This window comes from Cololabis saira, chromosome 6, assembly GCF_033807715.1.
Source record: "Cololabis saira isolate AMF1-May2022 chromosome 6, fColSai1.1, whole genome shotgun sequence".
NCBI lineage: Eukaryota > Metazoa > Chordata > Actinopteri > Beloniformes > Belonidae > Cololabis > Cololabis saira.
In genome coordinates this window covers 5,094,526-5,117,736 of record NC_084592.1, presented here as the reverse complement: position 1 = coordinate 5,117,736, position 23,211 = coordinate 5,094,526, and the positions used below count along the sequence as shown (strand labels likewise).

General features: G+C 42.3%; 1 protein-coding gene across 4 annotated transcripts in view; it reads left to right on the top strand.

Annotated features, from left to right (window-relative positions):
• The window catches only part of si:dkey-91i10.2 (uncharacterized protein LOC555224 homolog), a 134,416-nt gene that overhangs the window by 84,978 nt on the left and 26,227 nt on the right, over positions 1-23,211 (top strand). For 3 of the 4 annotated variants that reach the window (XM_061723070.1, XM_061723069.1, XM_061723071.1), the window contains exons 3-5: positions 4,363-6,059; positions 15,332-15,524; positions 20,167-20,380. In XM_061723070.1, coding sequence (XP_061579054.1) covers positions 4,423-6,059; positions 15,332-15,524; positions 20,167-20,380 — 2,044 coding nt within the window. In that variant the 5' untranslated portion in view covers positions 4,363-4,422. The remainder of the gene's footprint in view (positions 1-4,362; positions 6,060-15,331; positions 15,525-20,166; positions 20,381-23,211) is intronic. The other variant, XM_061723072.1, reaches the window with a different exon arrangement.

Here is a 23,211-nt window from a genome sequence, read left to right as displayed (position 1 = left end):
TCGTCGAAGTCCGATCTCGGGAAACTGGCTTCACAAACGACGTTTTAAAAGTAGAACTATTTCCAGAGGCGGAGTTTACACAAAGTGCTTCGACATTGTCACGTGAGCGTGCTGGACCAATCAGAGTGGCCGCTGGTCCAAGATCGCTGCCTACAGTGCTGATTTTATTTGTAGAAATAAGCTTTTAATTGCACTAAAATGACTACAAACAATGTTATATGTAAACGAAAATTAATCTGAATTATAAACCTAAGAGACCTGCTGAAACAGTGATAATTCTGTCATTAGATAGAACATTAGACAGTGATGATTCTGTCATAGGGGTTCTCCCTAATGATGGAAATATAATACCCATATGCTCAAAACCTATGTTAAACCTGCAATGATAACATTATATATATATATATATATATATATATATATATATATATATATATATATATATATATATATATATATATATATATATATATATATATATATATATATATATATATCTTGCTAGCACGGTGCAAAAAACTTTTTAGTTGTACAAGTATTTGGTGAAACATTTGTTTTTTTCTTTTTCACGTGGCAGCAACAAATTAGCATTTGTCATGTTAGCATCATTAAAATTAGCATCAAGTCATCTTATAAAGAACTGCACTTCTTTGTTGAACAGCTGAGGGCATAATCCAGATTTCATGCGATTGACAGGGCTCTAGTAAAAAAGTAAAAATGGTGGCAGTCTTTACTGTATCCACATGTTTACTTTTATCTCAGTTCTTTAGTCTTGCCATTATGCAAATTGTGTCATTCTATGATGTAATTAGTGTCAGTGAGCTATAGCAGTGCTATAGCTCACTGGCATAATCTGTCAGTGAGCTATAGCTCACTGGGGCGTTGGTTGTAGTCATGAACAAAAACAACATAATTGATAAAAACAACGTTTTTTTTTGCCATATATTTTGCTCTGAGCGATGTGCACACCGCAGGCATAGACTTCGCTCGTTCATAGCCGGGTAGTTCCATCAGTAGCTAAAGTTATTTATTTATGCAATATCAAGGTCAAGCTGGTGTTTTAAGGCCAATAATGTTGCTAATGTACCTGCCAATAATGTACCTGCATTGTGTCAACAAATTCAGACTAAATAAAATGCTTTTGACTTTATAGGAAATATTGCTTTAAAGGGGAAATGCCAACATTTGTATGTTACGTTTAATAGATACAACATGCTTCAAAAGTCAGTGGACAACACTTTAAATATTCATAATATCAGTATTGACCAAAATAATCATGATTATGTTTTTTTTCTTTTTTCCATAATCAAGCAGCTCTATGTTAGTCTTTTGAAAAATCTTATGTCTTTGCAAAGTCATCTAGTGTATGGTGGACAAAAGTATCCAACTACAAAGACAGTCTGTCAGTAAAATTATATTTTCCTTCTCTGTAAAGTGTCCTTGGATGACTTTTGGTTTTAGATTAAACATGTTAACTGAGTTTAAGTGACATTAAAGAAAAGAACCGTCTCTATCAGTCTTCTGAGAGTCTATAAAAGCTCGTCCAGGTGGGATTTACATTGACACCCTGCATTCAGGCTCAGTGGTGGATGAGCGCAGACACGTGAGCAGCCATTCAGCATTACTGGCTTCTGTTGACACTTGCAAAGTCAAACTTCTCTCGGTTTTCTATGGCAAACAAACCATGCCAAGCAAAATAACTAGCCCACAATTTAACTCAGTAACACAAAACATCATACCAACGTGTACTCAAGGGGACACCCTGAAACGTGTTCCAATGAATTCTGCAAACTCTGTGGTTCTACTGTATATGTTGCCTCTTAACCAAGAATGGACTTTCAAGATGCATTTTCCACCACTGAAATTTCCAACCTAAAGCGTTGTCTCTTTTTCAGTGTACCAGTGTTAAAGCAGTGTTCATCCAAAACATAAGGGAGACCAGAAAGAGAGAAACATATATATTGTCAATGGTACAAAAGACAACATACTGTATATAAGTAAATAAGTCATTGGCCGGGTTTCCCAGATCCGACCCTTCTTAAGGATTTAAGAAGGCTCTTAAGAAGGGTTCAACTAAGAAGGGGCCCTAAGATACGGGTGTTTCCCAGATGACTTCTTAACACCGTTCTTAGGACCGCTCTTAAGATCGCTCTTTAAAGGAGCTGTCCACCACCGCGGTTCTGAAACAAAATCAATCGATGCCAGACAAATCGGTCACCGATCACTATCAGCGCATTTTCACACACAGCACTGCTACCTAACGCACTAATTCCCTGCTGCCTGTACGTTATGTGTATTATAATGACAAACTAAGATAATAAATATACTTTAATGACCCTTTTTCATGATGAAAACAAGACTGCAACTAAATAAGAAGTAGTAGTAGTAGTAGTAGTAGATGTCCCACAGAGACATCTATATAGTAGACAGATGGAGGTAAACAGATGCTTGACACACAGTGCAATGCTGTTGTGTTAACTTTTGGACACAATTCTAGGCAAATTTGATTGTTCTTTGGTTTTTTCTTTTTCTTTGTTCTTTAATATGAAAGTATAAGATCTCAATGAATGTGACTTCTGAAGAAATTATTGTTTTCCGACCACAGTAAAAACCTCCAATTCAACATATTCATGTCCTTGATTTTCGTTTAATATGAAATATATCTTCCTTTGATTGGAAGATAGGGAACCCACAAATAAAGTTTGAGTGAAACCACTGCCTGATTAACCCTGATCACATCCTTGCCTACCTCCAACAACGTAAGGAATTGTAATTCATCTATTACTGCAAGGCTGCAGAGGCGCGTCGTGACCTGCTCATGCCTCGGCATTAGGGAGCCTCTGGTCTTCAGATGATCTGAGTTTTATCATTCACATAATGCACCACGGACGAGCCCTCTGAATCCCTCTTTCATAATCATAGTCATAATCACAAGTGTAACCCTGCTCTACTGACGGATGTAGACAGAATCTGAAATGTGGGTGATGGTGGTTTGGGTTGAACGGTCAGCATGCGATTTGCAGTCATTAGAGAAAGAGGAAGAGTGGTTCACTCAGTACACCCGGCCTCCTCCTGCCTTCTCTCCTGGTAACTGCCTAATCTGCAACTGCTGTCTGATTAGTCAAAGAGAGAAAGCAGAGCCAGCCGCCAGGGGATAGCTAAGCAGTTATCTTCATTACTGTCCTTTCAACATGCTACTTTCTCTCAGTGTTGCATTCAGTTCCTCCATCTCCATCTCTTCTCTGACTGCTATGCTACAGTAGCTCTCTTCTCTTTTCACTATGCTGCCCTATCTGTCGCTTCGTATCTGTCTCCTAATCTCATGTTTTAATAGGCCGACAAGCAGGGCAATAATCCTCCTATTAGTATTCTTGGCGTGGAGAAAGAAAAAGGAAAAAAGCCCAAGGGAGTAGACAGGATTCCATTTATATCAAATAAATGTGATTATTCTGGAGATGAAACTGAGACAGTGTCTCTGTCCAGAGCTATGATTAGCCAAAAACCCAATGTATGTGTGTCAGGGGGACTTAACATGAGACAGTTTCTAACTGTAGCTCGTCCAGACCAAAAACTTCTGACCTACCTGCATCAAATGTCAAAAAAAGTAAACTGAGGTTTTTGCAAGGCTTGTGCGAAGCCCTATTGAAATCGCAACGATTATTATTATTATTTTATTCGAAAACAATTCCGTTTTTGAGCCGCATAACTTACTTGAAAACTTGAAAACAGCACCCCCTAGAAAACTTTGTGCCTCAAACCCCACAATACGGTTTGACGTACATGCATGAAAATCGGTACACACCTGTATCATGTCGCAACTTAAAGAAAAGTCTCTTGGCGCCATGGCCGAAACCGAACAGGAAGTCGGCCATTTTGGCGCAATTTATGCCATTTTCACGTGTCGTACTTTAACGAACTCCTCCTAGCAGGATCGTCCGTTCGACATAAAACTCGTTAAGGAGACACAAAAAACGTTAACGATTAAACTTTATCAAAATCGTGAGTTTTCGTGAAATGGCGTGGCAAACTTCAACGTTAAACAGGAAGTTATACTAGTAGTGATACTGGTGGGTGGTGTCATCGGACTTAGTTTTGAGTCCTTGACCTTTATTGGTGAAAATTGCACGCGTGAGGGCCCGTTCATCGCTGCTTGCAGCTTTAGTTCAAGTTGGTTTTGAAAGTATTTTAAGATTGATCTTTAACTTCAAACGGTAACTGACCAAATCCTCCAGTGAATGTTTTATCTTGTGAATGTTGTGTTGGTGAGGTCATTTCATTCAAAGTTTTGCATAATCATGTTATAGCATTTCTTTAGTCTCAGTTTCCTAAAACATCTGTCCCCATCTGTCTTTACCCCTGCAGGCTGCAGATGTTTGCACCTGCTGCCGGGGTGTCTGAGGACTTCCTACTCTGCCCACGGCCATGCCCGATGTGAAGCCTCCCCCACCATGTGACTACCCTTCCACTTCCTCTGCCGCACTCTCTGCCGGCTCTCCTGCCGGCTGCAACTCCCCACGGGACCTTGTCATTGACATGGAGCCCTGGATTTCCAACTTCCCCCTGTCCCCGGAGCCCTTGGCCTCCTTCCCACCTCATGGACCCACCGGCCCTCACTACCCGGGCCTTCACGGACCTCCGTACTCACTCATGGGGAGGTGCAACAGCAGCACTCTGCTCACCAATTTGGGGCTTAGGTATTGTTCCAACAAGCCGGGCTCCCTGGGGATGGATCCTGGGCAGGGGCTGGCCCCCGGCTCCTACATCCACAGTGGAGGCCACGCCACCAGGCCCTACAGAAGTATGGAAAACTTGAACTGGAACACTGTGACGGGTTCTGGCCTTTGCACACTAAATGCCGCTGCCTGCAGGAGTGTGGACAGTGAATTTATTCTACGCTACACCTCCTCCAGCCACTGGTACGATGGACCTCCTGACACATCCATGTTGGGCGCTCACGGGCTGGTCCCAAACCCAGAGAGCTTAGCATTTTACCCTCGTCATGGGCTGCCCAGAAAGGACCTGCCACCTTTTCCACAACTGCTCTTTCCTAGTGGTGTTGACGAGTGGGATGCGAGAAAGGGCCTTAGGGAGAAGCTCCGTCTCCAGAGTGCAAGAGCAGCTGTTGAAACTGCAAGGTCCCTCCCACTGCGGCCCCAGGTCACCCCAAACACCCCACCGGTGGAATGGGAAAGTGTGCATCGAGGGAATTCAACAGTTGTTGGCTGCAGGCCACTGTGTACGATGCGCACATCTCCAGAGGAGATCAAGCAGGAGGTCTTGAGACGTTTGCAGCTCAGGCGGCAGAACAGTAGCCCCAATTTGGCTGTCAGCAGCTCTCCCTCCAGCCCAAAAGTTATTAAGACTTCCTACACAACAGACAGCATTGCAGGTAAAAGGAGTGTGACAGAGTCTGCATTGGAGCGTCCTCGGCCTCCCGTGGGACGTCTGCATATTCCCACATTCGAGGAGTTTAAAAGGATGAGACAGAGGGAGGCAAACCACGGTGTGGAGTCCACAGCAGGTTGTGTGGGATCTGTAAACCTGTCCAAAAGATCTGATCAAACAGGCCATCAGTCAGGCTCCAGCGGAGAACAGAGAGGGGGCCACCAGGAGTCTGGCGGTGTCACAAGTACCACTGGGAGGATGAGCAGCAGTGACGAAGGCCTGCGGAGCATCACCTCCTCAGAGACACTTGCTTTCAACACTGTGACCAACGGCTCCACCGCATCTCCCACTTCCCCCGCTCATCACGTCACCAGCACTTACTCTCCCATCCGAACGGGCCCGTCTCCACGCTCCCCCCTGCAGCCGCAGGCCAACTCAGCACGGGACAGAGTCACGGTCGCAGGAGTAGACGACGGGGGCAGCAGGCGCCGGAGGAGCAGCCTGGAACCAGCCGGGTCGGTTCCCTTCCCACCCGGCAGGCAGAAGTGGGAACGTCCCTCCAGCTGCTGCTCAGCTCTTCTTCTGGAGGGGACCGACCTGTCCAGCTACGGAGCCAAGATCTACCAGATGAAGGATGGCCTCATCGGGTCTGCATTGGACCTCATCAAGAAGAGGTTAGTCACGGAGGAGGGCCAGGAGGGTGTGTGTGTGTGTGCAAATTCTTGTCTAAAATGTATTTAAGGCCCCGTTTCCACGTAGCAAAAATGGTGGTGTTTTCATGCGTTTTGGCCGTTTGTTTACACGAAAACGAAGCTCAAAGTCACCAAAAACGATAATTTCTGAAACCTCCGGCCAAAGTGGAGATTTGCAAAAACTCTGTCTACATGTTTGCTTGTAAATAGAGAGAAAAGGAGATTTTAGGCTTCAGAACGTCACATTATGGGACAGAAACGTCACCAGCGTCATGAGTGCCACCTGTGTTTACAATGTGTTTGGCCACCGTAGTTACTCGTGTCAATTATTGATGTTTTTTTCCAGGATTCTGAATGGCTAGCATGACTTTATCTTCTCGTTACACTGCCCCCTGCAGGTTTGGCTGCTCATAGCACCTTAACAGTATTAATGCAGGTTTGTGTAAATGATGGTATTTTTCAAAACGTAGAGGGGGAAATATCCATTTTTGTAAATGTGTAAACGTGGCCTAAGTCAATTTAAAGCTATAGCTATTTATTTTAATTCTCATATGTTATATGTACAGTATATATATATACAGGACTGTCTCAGAAAATTAGAATATTGTGATAAAGTTCTTTATTTTCTGTAATGCAATTAAAAAAACTAAAATGTCATACATTCTGGATTCATTACAAATCAACTGAAATGGTTAAAAAAAGGTTAAAAAAAAGTTAAAAAAAATAAATAAATAAATAAATAAATAAATAAAAAAAAAAAAAAAAAAATCAACTGAAATATTGCAAGACTTTTATTATTTTAATATTACTGATTATGGTTTACAGTTTAAGATTAAGATTCCCAGAATATTCTAATTTTTTGAGATAGGATACTTGAGTTTTCTTAAGCTTTAAGCCATGATCAGCAATATTAAAATAATAAAAGGCTTGCAATATTTCAGTTGATTTATAATGAATCCAGAATGTACAGTATGACATTTTTGCATTACAGAAAATAAAGGACTTTATCACAATATTCAAATTTTCTGAGACAGTCCTGTATGACAAATTCCTGATGTGGGGTTGTTCACTATGGCCTGTTTTATCTTTTAATATCCAAAGGAATCTGAATAATTATCTCGCTGCACTTAAGCTGAAAAACTGAGTACAGATCAGCTCTGGGCAACAACTAAAGGAGTATGTGAGACACATTACCACTGCATGGGAAGGTGTGTCCACACCTTTGACTTGCAGTGTAGTTCCCTTTAACACTTTGTGGTACACTGAAAATGAGACCTTGTTTTATTTGCCAAGAATACTGTCTTAACATCTAGTTGATGTTTTGCATAGTTAAATGATCTTTTCTATTCCACATAATTGTACCAGTGCGTCAGTGCCAGCAGCAGCAGCGTGGATGAGTTTCCCATCACAGCCCACACGCTTCCATGTTTGTGTGCCTGGTCGTACCAGAAGGTCGTGTGCGTGTGCATCCATCTGGTTAAGGCCTCACATGTTATTATGATATCGATTTATCTCGTTGATTGTGATAACAGCTGCTGGAGTGAATGGTGTTGGCTGTGCCGAGGCCGTGTGCGGTAGCTGGCACCAGAGATGGCAGGCTGGGGGCGGGACACACGCTCCCTGCAGACTCACGGTTTCCCTGTTTCTCCTGTTTCTGTGTCAGCTGCTGATGAAAGACAGGCAGGCTTCTCTCCGCTGTGGCTCGTTCTGCTCAAGGACAAACAAGCAGGGGTGTGGTTTCCAGCACTGTGGGGCCTCTAGCCCTCTGTGCAGATGTGCAGATGTTAGAGCCTGAACCCAGAGAGGTTTCCTGGTTGGGTCAAATCTTAGCCCTTGGTGCTTTTCCACTAGTACCTACTCAGCCCGACTCTCCTCCACTCGGTTTGGTTCTTTCCCACTAGGGGTCTAACGTGCCGAGTAGATACTTTTCTGTATCTATTCTGCTGAGGTTCTAAGCTGCTGAGTCGGCTGTATCTGACATCATCACACTACAGGCCACCGATTGGTCGGGGGGTTGGAGTCAGACGTCTGAGTCAGGAGGAGGAAATCAGAGAAAGAGACTCTGACGGATTCTTGTTCATTTTATTCAATAGGCAACGGCAGCAGAAGTCTGTTTCTGATCCAACTCTGAGGGTCAGATGTTCATAAACCTGGTGCTGAGGAGAGAATTAAAAAGGGATCTAGACGGAGATAAGGAACGACCAGATCTACCAGGAGCTCTGTCTCTTCATAGCTGCTCACGGCTCCAGCTGACTTTTCAGCAGCACTGAGACAAACTGAAAAAAATGTAAAAGTGTCCCCGCTTGAAACTTCTCTCACTCTCATTTTTTAACTTGATATCAAACACAAGTCACAGACCCAGCAGCACATCTATCATCTCCTCCAGGTTCTACATCTTTAGTGTTGTTGTCTTCTTCATTTAGATACACAATCAAATACGTCACAGCAGCTTCTCCAACCTCCTACTTCTGATCTGGGTGCTGAAAGAAACGAGGGCGAGTTGAGTGGAGTCGGGCTGAGTAGGTGCTGGTGAAAAAGCTCCATTGGTTGTGGCTCCAGATGGAATATAAACAACCCCCTAGCTGAAAGGCCGGAGACTTTGAGAGATGGGAGATAGACGGTATCTCTGCCCAGCTGTCGAGACTCTCCTCTGACTGTCGCTTCTTTGTCTGCGGTGCTAAAGGAATGATGGATGTGTGAAGCTCTGCTGCAGGAAGCAGCAGGAACACAACTGCTGTTTATACTGAACATGAAAGAGGTGCAGTATAGGGCTGCAGGGAGAAGTTATCTCACAGTCAAACTGTTCAGAAATGCAGATGCATCTTAACCCTTGTGCTGTCTTCAGGTCAAGGAAGGAGGAAGAGAAGAAGGAGGAAAGAAGGAAGAAGAATGAAAAGAAGGAAAGAAAGAAGGGAGGAAGGGAGGAAGGAAGGAAGGAAGGAAGGAAGGAAGGAAGGAAGGAAGGAATCAAGGAAGGAAGGAAGGAAAGAGGAAAGGAAGAAGGAGGAGAGTGCAGGAGGAAAGAAGGAATGAAGGGAAAAGAAGGAAGGAAGGAAGGAAGGAAGGAAGGAAGGAAGGAAGGAAGGAAGGAAGGAAGGAAGGAAGGAAGGGAGGGAGGAAAGAAGGAAGGAAGGAAGAATGAAAAGAAGGAAAGAAAGAAGGGAGGAAGGAAGAAAAGAAGGATGGAAGGAAGGAAGGAAGGGAGAAAAGAAGGAAGGGAGGAAAGATAGAAGGAAGGAAGGAAGGAAGGAAGGGAAGGAAGGAAGGAAGGAAGGAAGGAAGGAAGGAAGGAAGGAAGGAAGGAAGGAAGGAAGGAAGGAAGGAAGGAAGGAAGGAAGGAAGAAAAGAGGAAGGGATGAAGGAAAGAGAGAGCAGGAGGAAAGATGGATGGAAGGAAGGAAGGATGGATGGATGGATGGATGGATGGATGGATGGATGGATGGATGATGGATGGATGGATGGATGGATGGATGGATGGATGGATGGATGGATGGATGGATGGATGGATGGATGGATAAATAAATAAATAAATAATTAATTAGGTCATTTTGACCGAAGACAGCACAAGGGTCTAAACCTGCTTCCAGTATACACTCATTCATTTTCCGTAACCACTTACTCTCTCCTGGGTAAAAGGGAGTAATCCCAACTGTTCAATTGCCGTTATTACATAAATAAAATACTATTTAGTCATAGATCAGAGTACTTTTCCTAGATAAGGATTATGGCCCTGCATGGAACAACAGAGGCCTTAAAAAATCAGGACAAGAGTTGAAGGATGGAAGTGATCAATCCATGACAACACGTATAAAAGTTTCTAAAACATTAGCATAAGCACCATCTGTGTGTCCATCCAGCCCCCGCAGAGCAGCATTAATCAGCACAATCTCACAGCAATCCAGTCAGTCGTATTTATAACGTGTAAATGCTTCCAGTCTGCTAATCAGGTTAAAGCCCTGCTCCAATCAATAGTGACGATCTTTTTGTAGTTCCACTGACATCAATGAGCTATAGTTCAACACTGTGCTCCCAAGAGGATTTGTCTTTCAAGTTAAAAAAATACCTATAATAGAAGACACTTCTTCATCTCTAGAGATTGAAATTCCACCTGAGGCTCTCTGAAAGTTTCTAATACCTGAGTATTTCTTTAATTTAACATGACAGATTGTATGTGATCTCTGCACCCTGAGGAGTTTAGCTTTCACCCCTAAGTCTCTGTGTTTAGACTATCATCACACCCTGCATTCTGACGATAATAGTCTTGTAGCCACAGTTTGACTCTAATATTGCAGATTTTTATAAAGCCCTGGAATAAACTGCACCATCAAAGCTGTGCTGAAGTAAAGCTACTTCAGGTTGAAGGGAAGGGGCCGACGGGTGGGCTATTCTCTTAATTCTGTTGATTTAATATATTTGCTGAGAGAGAATATATATTGGATTGATTTAAGTGATACATGTATAAGTGGGAATGACAGCCAGGCTAATTTAATTGTCACATTTGGCCATGTTGAGCGGTGATCTATGGCGTGCAGCGGCTTCCTGATAAATTAAAGCACAGGTTATTGCCTCCCATGCATCATCTCCAGTGTGACAGTTAATAGTGTTTGTGGGGGAAAGGCCTTTTAAATGAGGGTTTGTCCCCAGAGAAGGCCCGAGGCATCATCAGCGCTGCATCTTCTAGAGGGCTTAATCTTATTGGTTTTTTTTGGTGTTGTTGTTGTTTTTTTAATATACATATATACAATATATATCTTTGACCTACTCTTTATTGTTGTTTATTGCTGTTTATTGAGATCCCCATTAGCTGCAGCAGAAACTGAAGCTATTTTTCCTGGAGTCTTAAAGAAATAATGCAATACAAGAGAAAACAAATAGAGAAAAGAACTTAAGAACAAGATATTTTAAGATCAAGACAAGAACAGAAACCAAGTCAACTATATCATCCCCACATATACCTTATATATATATATATATATATATATATATATATATATATATATATATATATATATATATATATATATATTTATATATATATATATATATATATATATATATAAATACCTATTATATAATACTCTATCATATCTAATATTCCAAGTCAATTCTATATTATATTCACACCTATATATTTATAGAATTGACTTGGAATATTAGATATGGTAGGGTATTCTCTTTGACCTTATCTCTGTGAATTTCATTTCATTTTCATTTCATTTATTTATTTAGCACACATTTTTTTAAAACAGTGCATGGAGGGAACTTGTACAGAGTTCCAGTCCCATCAACAACTGTGATGAAGTAACAAAGATAATGTACAACAAATTAAAAAATGTAAATATAAACGTAAAAGAGAACATGGATACAAGGTCTGGATTACATTAAAGATAAAGACATTGAAGGTTAAGACAGAATAAGATGTTTTTAATAACTTTCTGAAGGAGGTAGAAGATAACGTTGACTTCAGGGACACATTCAAGTCATTCCAGAGTTTTGGATCTAAATGTAATATTAAATTGATGACCAGATGTTGGACAGAAGGGTAAATGAAGATTGCCACTGTGTCTAGTTGGATATGAATTAAAATCAGATGAAAAAGTAAAAAAAACTGCCGGAAATTGACAGGAAGATCTGGTTTTCTATTGATAAACTTATGCTCAAACAAGCATGAGTGATATGGATAATAGTGAATATTTCGTAAAAAGAGGTGCAGATGGTTGGTGTCTACCAGACTGAGTTCATTCTTAAGAATCTTTTTTGGATTATCAGTAATTTGTTGAGAAATTCACACATTCTACTGAAAAGGGGGCTGAGTGGGCAGAGTGACGGTTGCAGGATCAGCCCCCCAACTTCCTCAGCTCATTCTCAACCCCACATCGTCTAATCTAACTCTCACTTGTCGCCTTGAATAAAAGTATAAGTAACGACAATTTCTTGCAGTGTAGTGCAGAATGTGTGTTTTGTGCTGACGAGGACATAACTGCCACAGAAGAACAGATTACTGTCAACCAGCAGCTCACCTGCTGGAGACACAGCAGCATCATTTACTCGACAATCAGAGCTTTTTAGGAGACATAACACTTTTTTCGTCGTAGTTTGAAAATGCAAGCAAACATTCGCTTTCTTGAAATGGGAACATTTACTAAATTAATTTTATATTTTTATAGATTTGATTGTAGTTTTAATTTGTGGCATATGAGCAGGGGATTAGACTATTAGGTAATAGAATGATCAAAAGTGTTGCTGATAGATTGGTAATGAAACGTTTAATAATAATAAATCTTTATTGTCCACTTTGGCTCACCAGGATACATACAGACAGGACATTGTGGGGTACAATACACACTGCAAAAACTCAAAATCTTACCAGGAACATTTGTCTTATTTCTAGTTAAAATGTCTCATTTTTAGTCAAAAAATCTCATTACACTTAAAACAAGAGTCATTACCAGAAAAATAACTTGTTATTTGACAATTTTCACCTGTTTCAAGTAAAATTTTCACTTGAAATAAGTAGAAAGATCTGACAGTGGGAAAAGATTTTTTTTTACTAAAAATGAGACATTTTAACTAGAAATAAGAGTTTTTGCAGTGTACGGCGTAGGCTCTGCGTTGGTTTAACGCAGAACCATAAACCAGGTTTAACGCAGAAATCCTCTTGGCCCTGACTGGTTGTCCAATCACGAAAGGTAACATTTTGTAAACAAATATAGACCAAGAGGAGGGAAAAAAAACTACCAGCCTTTACTTTTAGGATAGATTCACAATTTTCCAGTTTGTCCAGGAAAATATATTCATCTAAATGGTTCCTCTCCAAAATGATTTGTCTTCTTTCTGTCATTTAGACCTTTCTGTCCTCTCATTGTAATTGATGGAAGATAAAGTATTCTCTACAGCAGATTAGTCTGACGCTAATACGACAATAAATCCACTCAAGTTTCACAAATCAAGTAATTATTTTTCTTATTTTTCTTATCTTCTCATTACAAGCAATAAAATCTTGTTCCACTGGCAGATTTTTCTACTTATTTTAAGTGAAAATCTACTTGAAACAGGTGAAAATTGTTGTTTTTTCCAGTGATGAGTCTTGTTTTAAGTGTAATGAGATTTCTTTTTACTAAAAATGAGACATTTTAACTAGAAATAAGGCAAATATTCTTGTTAAGATTTTGAGTTTTTGCAGTGCATCAGTGAGGATCACGTCGTAGAAAAGATTAAACTGCACTAAGAAGAAATATACCAACATTAAAAAACTAGTTGCATTCCTGAATAGTATGTAGGATTACAATTCAAATAAAAGAATATAAAGCACACATGTAGCTAAATGAGTTACTAGCCCCCACAGCAGACGCGTGACAGAGGTGAGGATGAAGAGAGAACAGCATTCCCTCTCAGAAGACTGTATCACGCCTCCTCTCACATGCATTTAAACTGCTGAATGATTTAAAACTACAACAAAACCCCCACTCGCGTTACTTACACCACTTTGAGAGGAAAGGGAATATTTGAAGAATTTACAGCTTGTCCCTCCTTCTGGGAGATGGACGTGATTGAGACTCTGCGGGGGTGCACTAAAGTTTAAATTCACAAACACCTTTTAATCTGGGCAGCTGTTTTTTCTTTCTCACTGATGGAGGTGAGTACAAGGAGAGCATTGAACGCGGATGCTGGACTGCATGAATGAGATGGAAAGTGCTGCTCAAGTCCCGGTAAGACGTTTTAGTGCAGGTTAGAGTCGCGGCTTTTGTTTCTCCTTGGACAACACAGCTTGCTTTGAAAGTCTGCTCAACGATGTGATGGTTATCTGCTTTTACAAATACACATCCACAAATCCCTGCAGGCATCACTTATGGTGCTTTTCCACTAGTACCTACTCGGCTCTACTCATCTCAACTCAGCCTGGTTTCTTTTCCATAACAATTCAGCTCCTGGAGCAGAAGTAGGAGGTTGGAGTGAAGCTGCTGTGACGTATTTGATTGTGTATCTAAAGGAAGAAGACAACAACACTAAAGATGTAGAACCTGGAGGAGATGATATGCAGTACAGGACTGTCTCAGAAAATTAGAATATTGTGATTTTCTGTAATGCAATTACAAAAACAAAAATGTCATACATTCTGGATTCATTACAAACCAACTGAAGTATTGCAAGCCTTTTATTATTGTAATATTGCTGATCATGGCTTACAGCTTAAGAAAACTCAAATATCCTATCTCAAAAAATTTGAATATTCTGGGAATCTTAATCTTAAACTGTAAACCATAATCAGCAATATTAAAATAATAAAAGGCTTGCAATATTTCAGTTGATTTGTAATGAATCCAGAATGTATGACTTTTTTGTTTTTTTAATTGCATTACAGAAAATAAAGAACTTTATCACAATATTCTAATTTTCTGAGACAGTCCTGTATATACATCTGCACCTCAGAGTTGGATCACCAAACAGACTTTTGCTGCAATTGCTGGTTGAATAAAATGAACAAGAATCCGTCAGAGTCTCTTTCTCTGATTTCCTCCTCCTGACTCAGACGTCTGACTCCAACCCCCCGACCAATCGGTGGCCTGTAGTGTGATGATGTCAGATACAGCCGACTCAGCAGCTTAGAACCTCGACAGAATAGTGACAGAAAAGTATCTACTCTGCATGTTAGACCCCTAGTAGAAAAGAACCAAACCGAGTGGAGGAGAGTCAAGTCGGGCTGAGTAGGTACTAGTGGAAAAGCAGCATTGGTGTAGTTTGAGTGCAGCAGAGATTTGGGATGCATGTGCACGTGACGGTGGTGTGTTGCCAGGATGGACGTCCAGCTGTCAGACAAAGGAATGAAGGACACGTATGGTGTGTGTGTGTGTGTGTGTGTGTGTGTGTAGGAATGGCTGGTGGGTTCAGGGGGGCAGGTGTTCCTAATTACTGTCTCCCTGAGGTGATGGGGGGGACAGGGGAAGGGAAACATCCAGCCAGACGTTTCAGGGCTACAGGGCTCAGCAGAAGAAGATGCAGTGACACAGCTGGAAGCAGAGATGAGCTGGGGAGGAAGGGCTGTGGAAGAAACCCTCCCCTCTCCCTCCGTCTCATCCTCATCTCTGCTTTTAAACCTCCTTCCTTCGGCATTCCATCCTCCTTCACGTATCTCCACTCTCACACACCTGTCTTTTCCTCTCCTCCTTCCTCCCTGCTTTCTCTCCTCCCCCTGTCTGTCCCGCTCACACCTTCCCATCTCCTCCCCTCTCATCTCCTGCTCTCTCCACCACCAGCTGCAGCACAGAGATCTCCGCCGAGGCCCCCGTCAGGCTGTCAGGTGACCGGGATGGAAGCTGTGACATCACCACCCCCTCAGCCGACTGTCAGCCCTCCGCCGTTGCCATGGCAACGTCGGCAACGGCCTGCAGAGCCGAGGCTGACGACGAGGTGCCTGCAGGAGAAGGAGGAGAAGGAGCAGAAGAATGCGTAAGAAGTCCTTTCTCGCCTCCTTTTTCATGTTTTTCGTGTCGTTTTGTGTGCGTGTTTTCGATCAACCGCGTGTCATTGACGCCTCGGCTGCAGACAGAAATGCATAAATCTCCCTGGCATTTCAAGGATGACTGGGACGATGCAAGGGGACTGCGACACACACATGCACATCACTCACACATCCTTGAACGGAGGCATTTGTTGAGCCGGGGAACGAGCAGGCAGGCGGCGTTCTGTCCTCCAGCAGCAGCTCCGTGTCTCAGGATGCGGTAAACGGAGGATTAACCCCCCCCCCCCTACCGCTGGTAGCTCAGCGCCTCCGTCCTGCTCTTGCACGGCTCTTGCACGGCTCCTCTATGCCGGCTGGCTGCAGCCTGACTCCAGCCTCAGCTCCAGCCTCGGCTCCAGCCTCGGCTCCAGCTAGCACCGAGCTCCCCCTGCATCTGCAGGACGGGGAAGCCGGACCGAGACTGAGACTGAGACGCTGCCACATCTGGTTCCAGCGCGACATGCTCGGATTGTAGTTTAGGGAACATGTCGAGATGCATTCCACTCTCGCCTCGATTAATTTTTGGCTTTAATATTTGGAATGATGCTTTGCCACTGCATTTCCAAAGTAGGAGCTGCGATTTGATCATTCAGTGGAATATGAAGTGTTCTCCCTCATTTTAACCCTTGTGCTCTGTGTTCGGGTCAAGGAAGGAGGGAAGGAAGAAGGGAGGAAAGAAGGAAGGAAGGAAGGAAGGAAGGAAGGGAGAAAAGAAGGGAGGAAGGAAGGAAGGAATGGAGAAAAGAAGGAAGGAAGGAAGGGAGAAAAGAAGGGAGGAAGGAAGGAAGGAATGGAGAAAAGAAGGAAGGAAGGAAGGGAGAAAAGAAGGAAGGAAGGAAGGAAGGAAGGAAGGAAGGAAGGAAGGGAGGGAGAAAAGAAGGAAGGGAGGAAGGAAGGAAGGGAAGAAGGAAGGAGAGAGCAGGAGGAAGGAAGGAAGGAAGGGAAAAAAGAAGGGAGGGAGGAAGGAAGGAAGGAAGGAAGGAAGGAAGGAAGGAAGGAAGGAAGGAAGGAAGGAAGGGAGAAAAGAAGGAAGGAAGGAAGGAAGGAAGGGAAAAAAGAAGGGAGGAAGGAAGGAAGGAAGGAAGGAAGGAAGGAAGGAAGGAAGGAAGGAAGGAAGGAAGGAAGGGAGAAAAGAAGGAAGGAAGGAAGGAAGGAAGGGAGAAAAGAAGGAAGGGAGGAAGGGAGAAAGGAAGGAAGGAAGGAAGGAAGGAAGGAATGGAGAAAAGAAGGAAGGAAGGGAGGAAGGAAGGAAGGAAGGAAGGAAGGAAGGAAGGAAGGAAGGAAGGAAGGGAGAAAAGAAGGAAGGGAGGAAGGAAGGGAGGAAGGAAGGAAGGAAGGAAGGGAGAAAAGAAGGGAGGAAGGAAGGAAGGAATGGAGAAAAGAAGGGAGGAAGGAAGGAAGGAATGGAGAAAAAGAAGGAAGGAAGGAAGGAAGGAAGGAAGGAAGGAAGGAAGGAAGGAAGGAAGGAAGGGAGAAAAGAAGGAAGGAAGGAAGGAAGGAAGGAAGGAAGGGAGAAAAGAAGGAAGGGAGGAAGGAAGGAAGGGAGAAAGGAAGGAAGGAAGGAAGGAAGGAAGGAAGGAAGGAAGGAAGGAATGGAGAAAAGAAGGAAGGGAGGAAGGAAGGAAGGAAGGAAGGAAGGAAGGAAGGAAGGGAGAAAAGAAGGAAGGGAGGAAGGAAGGGAGGAAGGAAGGAAGGAAGGAAGGAAGGGAGAAAAGAAGGGAGGAAGGAAGGAAGGAATGGAGAAAAGAAGGGAGGAAGGAAGGAAGGAATGGAGAAAAAGAAGGAAGGAAGGAAGGAAGGAAGGAAGGAAGGAAGGAAGGAAGGAAGGAAGGAAGGGAGAAAAGAAGGAAGGGAGGAAGGAAGGAAGGGAGAAAGGAAGGAAGGAAGGAATGGAGAAAAGAAGGAAGGAAGGGAGGAAGGAAGGAAGGAAGGAAGGAAGGAAGGGAGAAAAGAAGGAAGGGAGGAAGGAAGGGAAAAAACAAGGAAAGAAGGAAGGAAGAAAAGATGAAGGGAAAAAAGAAGGAAGGAAGGAAGGAAGGAATGGAGAAAAGAGGAGAGACCAGGAGTAAAGAAGGAAGGGAGTAAAGAAGGAAGTAAGGGAGAAGGAAGGAGAGAGCAGGAGGAAAGAAGGAACAGGAGAATGAGGTCATTTTGACCCGAAGACAGTACCAGGGTTGAATGACTGCTGTGGGTATGTTGTGGTGTGGGTATGTTGTGGTGTGGGTATGTTGTGGTGTGGGTATGTTGTGGTGTGGGTATGTTGTGGTGTGGGTATGTTGTGGTGTGGGTATGTTGCTGTGTGGGGATGTTGTTGTGAAACCTCCCTCACCTTCCAGTCACGTGCAGCTGTTAGCCGTCCCTGAACTGTCAACATGTAGGGGTGGAATTGTTGATGTAAAGCCAATTTGGTGCGTCCTCGTGTGACCGGCTGTGCAGCGAGGAGCCGTGCGTTAAAGCAACGCTGAACTCTTCACCTGGGGTCAGCTCTCAGGCCTCGTCTGCATCCTCTCTGGTTCAGATGCTGCAGGAAAGTCCTGGAAGGAATTCCTCGTCATAGTCTCTAAAAAAACAAAGACAAAGACAAAACCCTGGAGACGCTCAGAACCTTCACATGGAGTCTGTCTCTTATCTTTCAGGCGGATTGCAGGTTGTGATCGGCGCACATTTTTGTGATGTGAGGCCTCGCCGTGTTTACAGTCTGCAAGAGACTTGGCAGACGATTAGCGCTTCGACTGAGTATGAAATTTGGATTCTTGTCAGTTGTAGGAGCTGAGATCAGAGGGAGAGCTTAGATCTGTTATGTAACGTCATTGGAGTGTCCATGGAGACAGACAAGCTCCCATTTCTGTCATATCATCATTTGCACCTTATTTTCTCTCATCTCGAAAAGTTTGTCCTGTTTCATCTGATGTTACAGCCATGTGATCATTTTTATGTTCTAAGCTTGCACTTTAGATCAGGGGTCTTCAACCGGGGGTCCGCGTCTGCGGAGGTACTGCAGGGTCCTCCAACTTCAAGAGAAATGAAGGCCATTTTAACCAAAATAATTTGTGAGAGTTAAAAAAAAATATATATATATATATATATATATATATATATATATATATATATATATATATATTCAATTCAATTCAATTCAATTCAATTCAATTTTATTTATATAGCGTCTAATACAACAGAGTTGTCTCTAGACGCTTTCCAGAGACCCATACCCAGAACATAAACCCCCGAGCAGTTATTACATAAACAATGGCAGGTAAAAACTCCCCTTTAGGAGGGAAGAAACCTTGAGCAGGACCAGGCTCATCAGGGGGGACCCTCCTCGCGAAGGCCAGACTGGTGGGTCAGGGACGGCAACAGCACAGCAGGCAGGTGGAAGCAGCAACGGGATGACCGGGGGTGGGGACCGCAGGCCATATATATATATATCATCATATATCATATATATACACATTATATATATATATATATATATATATATATATATATATATATATATATATATATATATATATATATATATATATATATATATATATATATATATATATATATATATATATACACATATATATATATATATATATATATATATATATATATAATGTGTATATATATGATTGAGAAAACTCGCATTAACAGGCGATAATAATCTACTTTTGACAATAACTATTTAGTCTACAAAACGAGCTCGCTAGCTGTTTAAGAAAAGAAAATTTGTTGTGAAATTTACTTGGATATTTCCTATTTAACGCTAGTTAGACCTGATGGATAAATTAGTGACAATAAGGAAGCCTAAAGCATGAGATTGTAACGTTCCAGCTCGGCCTAACGTTACTCCTTCCACGTCTGACGAGGCCAAAGTTTCATCACCATAAACACATGTAGCTAATAACCCAGTCAGGAATTGGTTAATAAGGTGATATAAGGAAAATAAAACGCATTCAAAAGTTATTATTAGCCAGGCTTAAAACTTGACACATTAAAAAAAAGGAAAAAAATAAGAATTCCAAGCGGGGGTCCCTGCTCTGTTTTTCTCTCACTGCAAAAACTCAAAATCTTACCAAGAATATTTGTCTTATGTTAAAATGTCAAATTTTTAGTCAAACAAATCTCATTACACCTAAAACAAGAGTCATTACCAGAAAAATAACTTGTTATTTGACAAATTTCACCTGTTTCAAGTAGATTTTCACTTGAAATAAGTTAAAAAATCTGCCAGTGGGACAAGATTTATCTTCTTATTACAAGCAAAAAAATCTTGTTCCACTGGCAGTTTTTTCTACTTATTTTAAGTGAAAATCTACTTCAAACAGGTGAAAATTGTCAAATGACAAGTTATTTTTCTGGTAATGACACTTGTTTTAAGTGTAAAGAGATTTGTTTGACTAAAAATTTGACATTTTAACATAAGACAAATATTCTTGGTAAGATTTTCAGGGCTACAGAGTTATCCACGGGTCCCTGGGCTAAACAAGGTTGAAGACCCCTGCTACTTTAGATTCTTGTGAAAGACAACCTTGATCTCAGTGAAATGTTCCTGGTTAAATAAAGCTGTAATAGTACTAATAATTTGATGTAAAACCCCAGCAGCAGGGCGGCCTGGGCTGCCGGCGCTCCAGCTCGGATGCAGCCTATGAGCTGGCGGAGACGGTGAGAGCGCAGCGCGAGTGCCGCCTGCGGCCCCACTACAGCGACCCCATGCCGGCCGATGCCTCCAAACGCAAACAGCTGGAAATGAAGATCGCTGCGGCCGCCAGACTCCACAGCCACCGCCGGGACCGAGACAGGGACAGAGACAGCGGTACGTGCTGCTTTGTCACTGCATGGCACTCAGAGTCATTCTGCATGTTTCTTCAAATCTGGAAGAAAAAGGCTTTTGGTAAATCTTTAATCTGCACCTGGATTTCAAGTCTGCACTAATCTCCAGACGACAGCTGACAGTTATGCAGTTAAAAATACGGCTAAATGAAGGAGCGGTTTTGACTGAAACTTCACTTAATTATGGGTTGCAGGAGCAATGAGACAAATCATCTAGGCAAATAAACGATGTGGGAATAAGCTTATTTAATTCCAAGACAATAACAATGCTATTTTTGTAGTAAATTATAATATATTATATTATATTATTATTATAAAGTATAATGCTCATGCCAGCCTGTCCAACCTATTGCTAACCTATTTGCACAGTAAATAAAAAGATATTTTTTTGTAAAATATGGTCACTGGTACAGATTTTCCAGATTTGGTAAATCCAAATTCATGCTTCATCCATATGACATGGTGAGGATTATTTCCGGCTAGGAAGCTTATGTTGCAGAGTGCTGGGGGCTTGTCAGTGTCAAACTGGTGGTTAGGAATTGTTTCCAGGCAGGATTTCAGACTTTATGGTGAATATTATGTTTGAGTCCTCATTATAATCTGAATAGTACTCCCTCTTACGAGCACTGTAGACTCAAATAAATATCTTCAGCTGTTTTTAAGACACCTTTGTAGACAGTTTTTGAAAAGCATAAAACCCACCGCCCCCTACCAGGGCTGTGGGTTTATACTTTGAGAAATTTGGCAAAAATACAGGATTAATGTTTTGCAGCCATCTCTGTTCAACTTTGTGTCCTCAGTTTAGCGCTCATTAGGCAAGGCAAGTTTATTTGTAAAGCACAATTCAACACAAGGTAATTCAAAGTGCTTTACATCAACATTAAAAGCGGAAATACAAACTTAAACAGTAAATAACAAATAAAATGAAATAAAATGATGAGAAAAGAGGTAAAATAATAAAAAGAACAATTTATAAAAAAATAAGGGCAGTAGAGTACAGCAGGTAAGTATTTAATTAAACAGTAATGTTATTAGGTCTGATTTAAAGGATCTACAGTTGGAGCAGACCTCAGGTCTACAGGAAGTTTGTTCCACCGGTGAGGAGCAGAATAACTGAACGCTGCCTCACCTTGCTTGGTTCTGGTTCTGGAACCACAACTAAATCAGATTCAGATGATCCTCAGGGGTCTGGGAGCTTCATAGGAACTAACAGATCCAGATGAACCTCAGGGGTCTGGGAGCTTCATAGGAACTAACAGATCCAGCATGGATTTTGGTCCAAGACCATTCAGGTCTTTGTAGACCAGCAGGAAGATTTTAAACTATCGTTTGACTCACTGGAAGCCAGTGTAGTGATTTCATGACCGGTGGAATATGGTCCAGTTTCCTGGTGTAATATGGTCCAGTTTCCTGGTGTAATATGGTCCAGTTTCCTGGTGTAATGTGGTCCAGTTTCCTGGTGTAATATGGTCCAGTTTCCTGGTGTAATATGGTCCAGTTTCCTGGTGTAATATGGTCCAGTTTCCTGGTGTAATATGGTCCAGTTTCCTGGTGTAATGTGGTCCAGTTTCCTGGTGTAATATGGTCCAGTTTCCTGGTGTAATATGGTCCAGTTTCCTGGTGTAATATGGTCCAGTTTCCTGGTGTAATGTGGTCCAGTTTCCTGGTGTAATATGGTCCAGTTTCCTGGTGTAATGTGGTCCAGTTTCCTGGTGTAATATGGTCCAGTTTCCTGGTGTAATATGGTCCAGTTTCCTGGTGTGATATGGTCCAGTTTCCTGGTGTAATATGGTCCAGTTTCCTGGTGTAATATGGTCCAGTTTCCTGGTGTGATATGGTCCAGTTTCCTGGTGTAATATGGTCCAGTTTCCTGGTGTAATATGGTCCAGTTTCCTGGTGTAATATGGTCCAGTTTCCTGGTGTAATGTGGTCCAGTTTCCTGGTGTAATATGGTCCAGTTTCCTGGTGTAATGTGGTCCAGTTTCCTGGTGTAATGTGGTCCAGTTTCCTGGTGTAATGTGGTCCAGTTTCCTGGTGTAATGTGGTCCAGTTTCCTGGTGTAATATGGTCCAGTTTCCTGGTGTAATATGGTCCAGTTTCCTGGTGTAATATGGTCCAGTTTCCTGGTGTAATGTGGTCCAGTTTCTTGGTGTAACGTGGTCCAGTTTCCTGGTGTAATTTGGTCCAGTTTCCTGGTGTAACGTGGTCCAGTTTCCTGGTGTAATGTGGTCCAGTTTCCTGGTGTAATATAGTCCAGTTTCCTGGTGTAATATGGTCCAGTTTCCTGGTGTAATATGGTCCAGTTTCCTGGTGTAATGTGGTCCAGTTTCCAGGTGTAATGTGGTCCAGTTTCCAGGTGTAATATGGTCCAGTTTCCTGGTGTAATATGGTCCAGTTTCCTGGTGTAATATGGTCCAGTTTCCTGGTGTAATGTGGTCCAGTTTCCTGGTGTAATATGGTCCAGTTTCCTGGTGTAATGTGGTCCAGTTTCCTGGTGTAATATGGTCCAGTTTCCTGGTGTAATATGGTCCAGTTTCCTGGTGTAATATGGTCCAGTTTCCTGGTGTAATGTGGTCCAGTTTCCTGGTGTAATGTGGTCCAGTTTCCTGGTGTAATGTGGTCCAGTTTCCTGGTGTAATGTGGTCCAGTTTCCTGGTGTAATATGGTCCAGTTTCCTGGTGTAATGTGGTCCAGTTTCCAGGTGTAATATGGTCCAGTTTCCTGGTGTAATGTGGTCCAGTTTCCTGGTGTAATATAGTCCAGTTTCCTGGTGTAATATGGTCCAGTTTCCTGGTGTAATATGGTCCAGTTTCC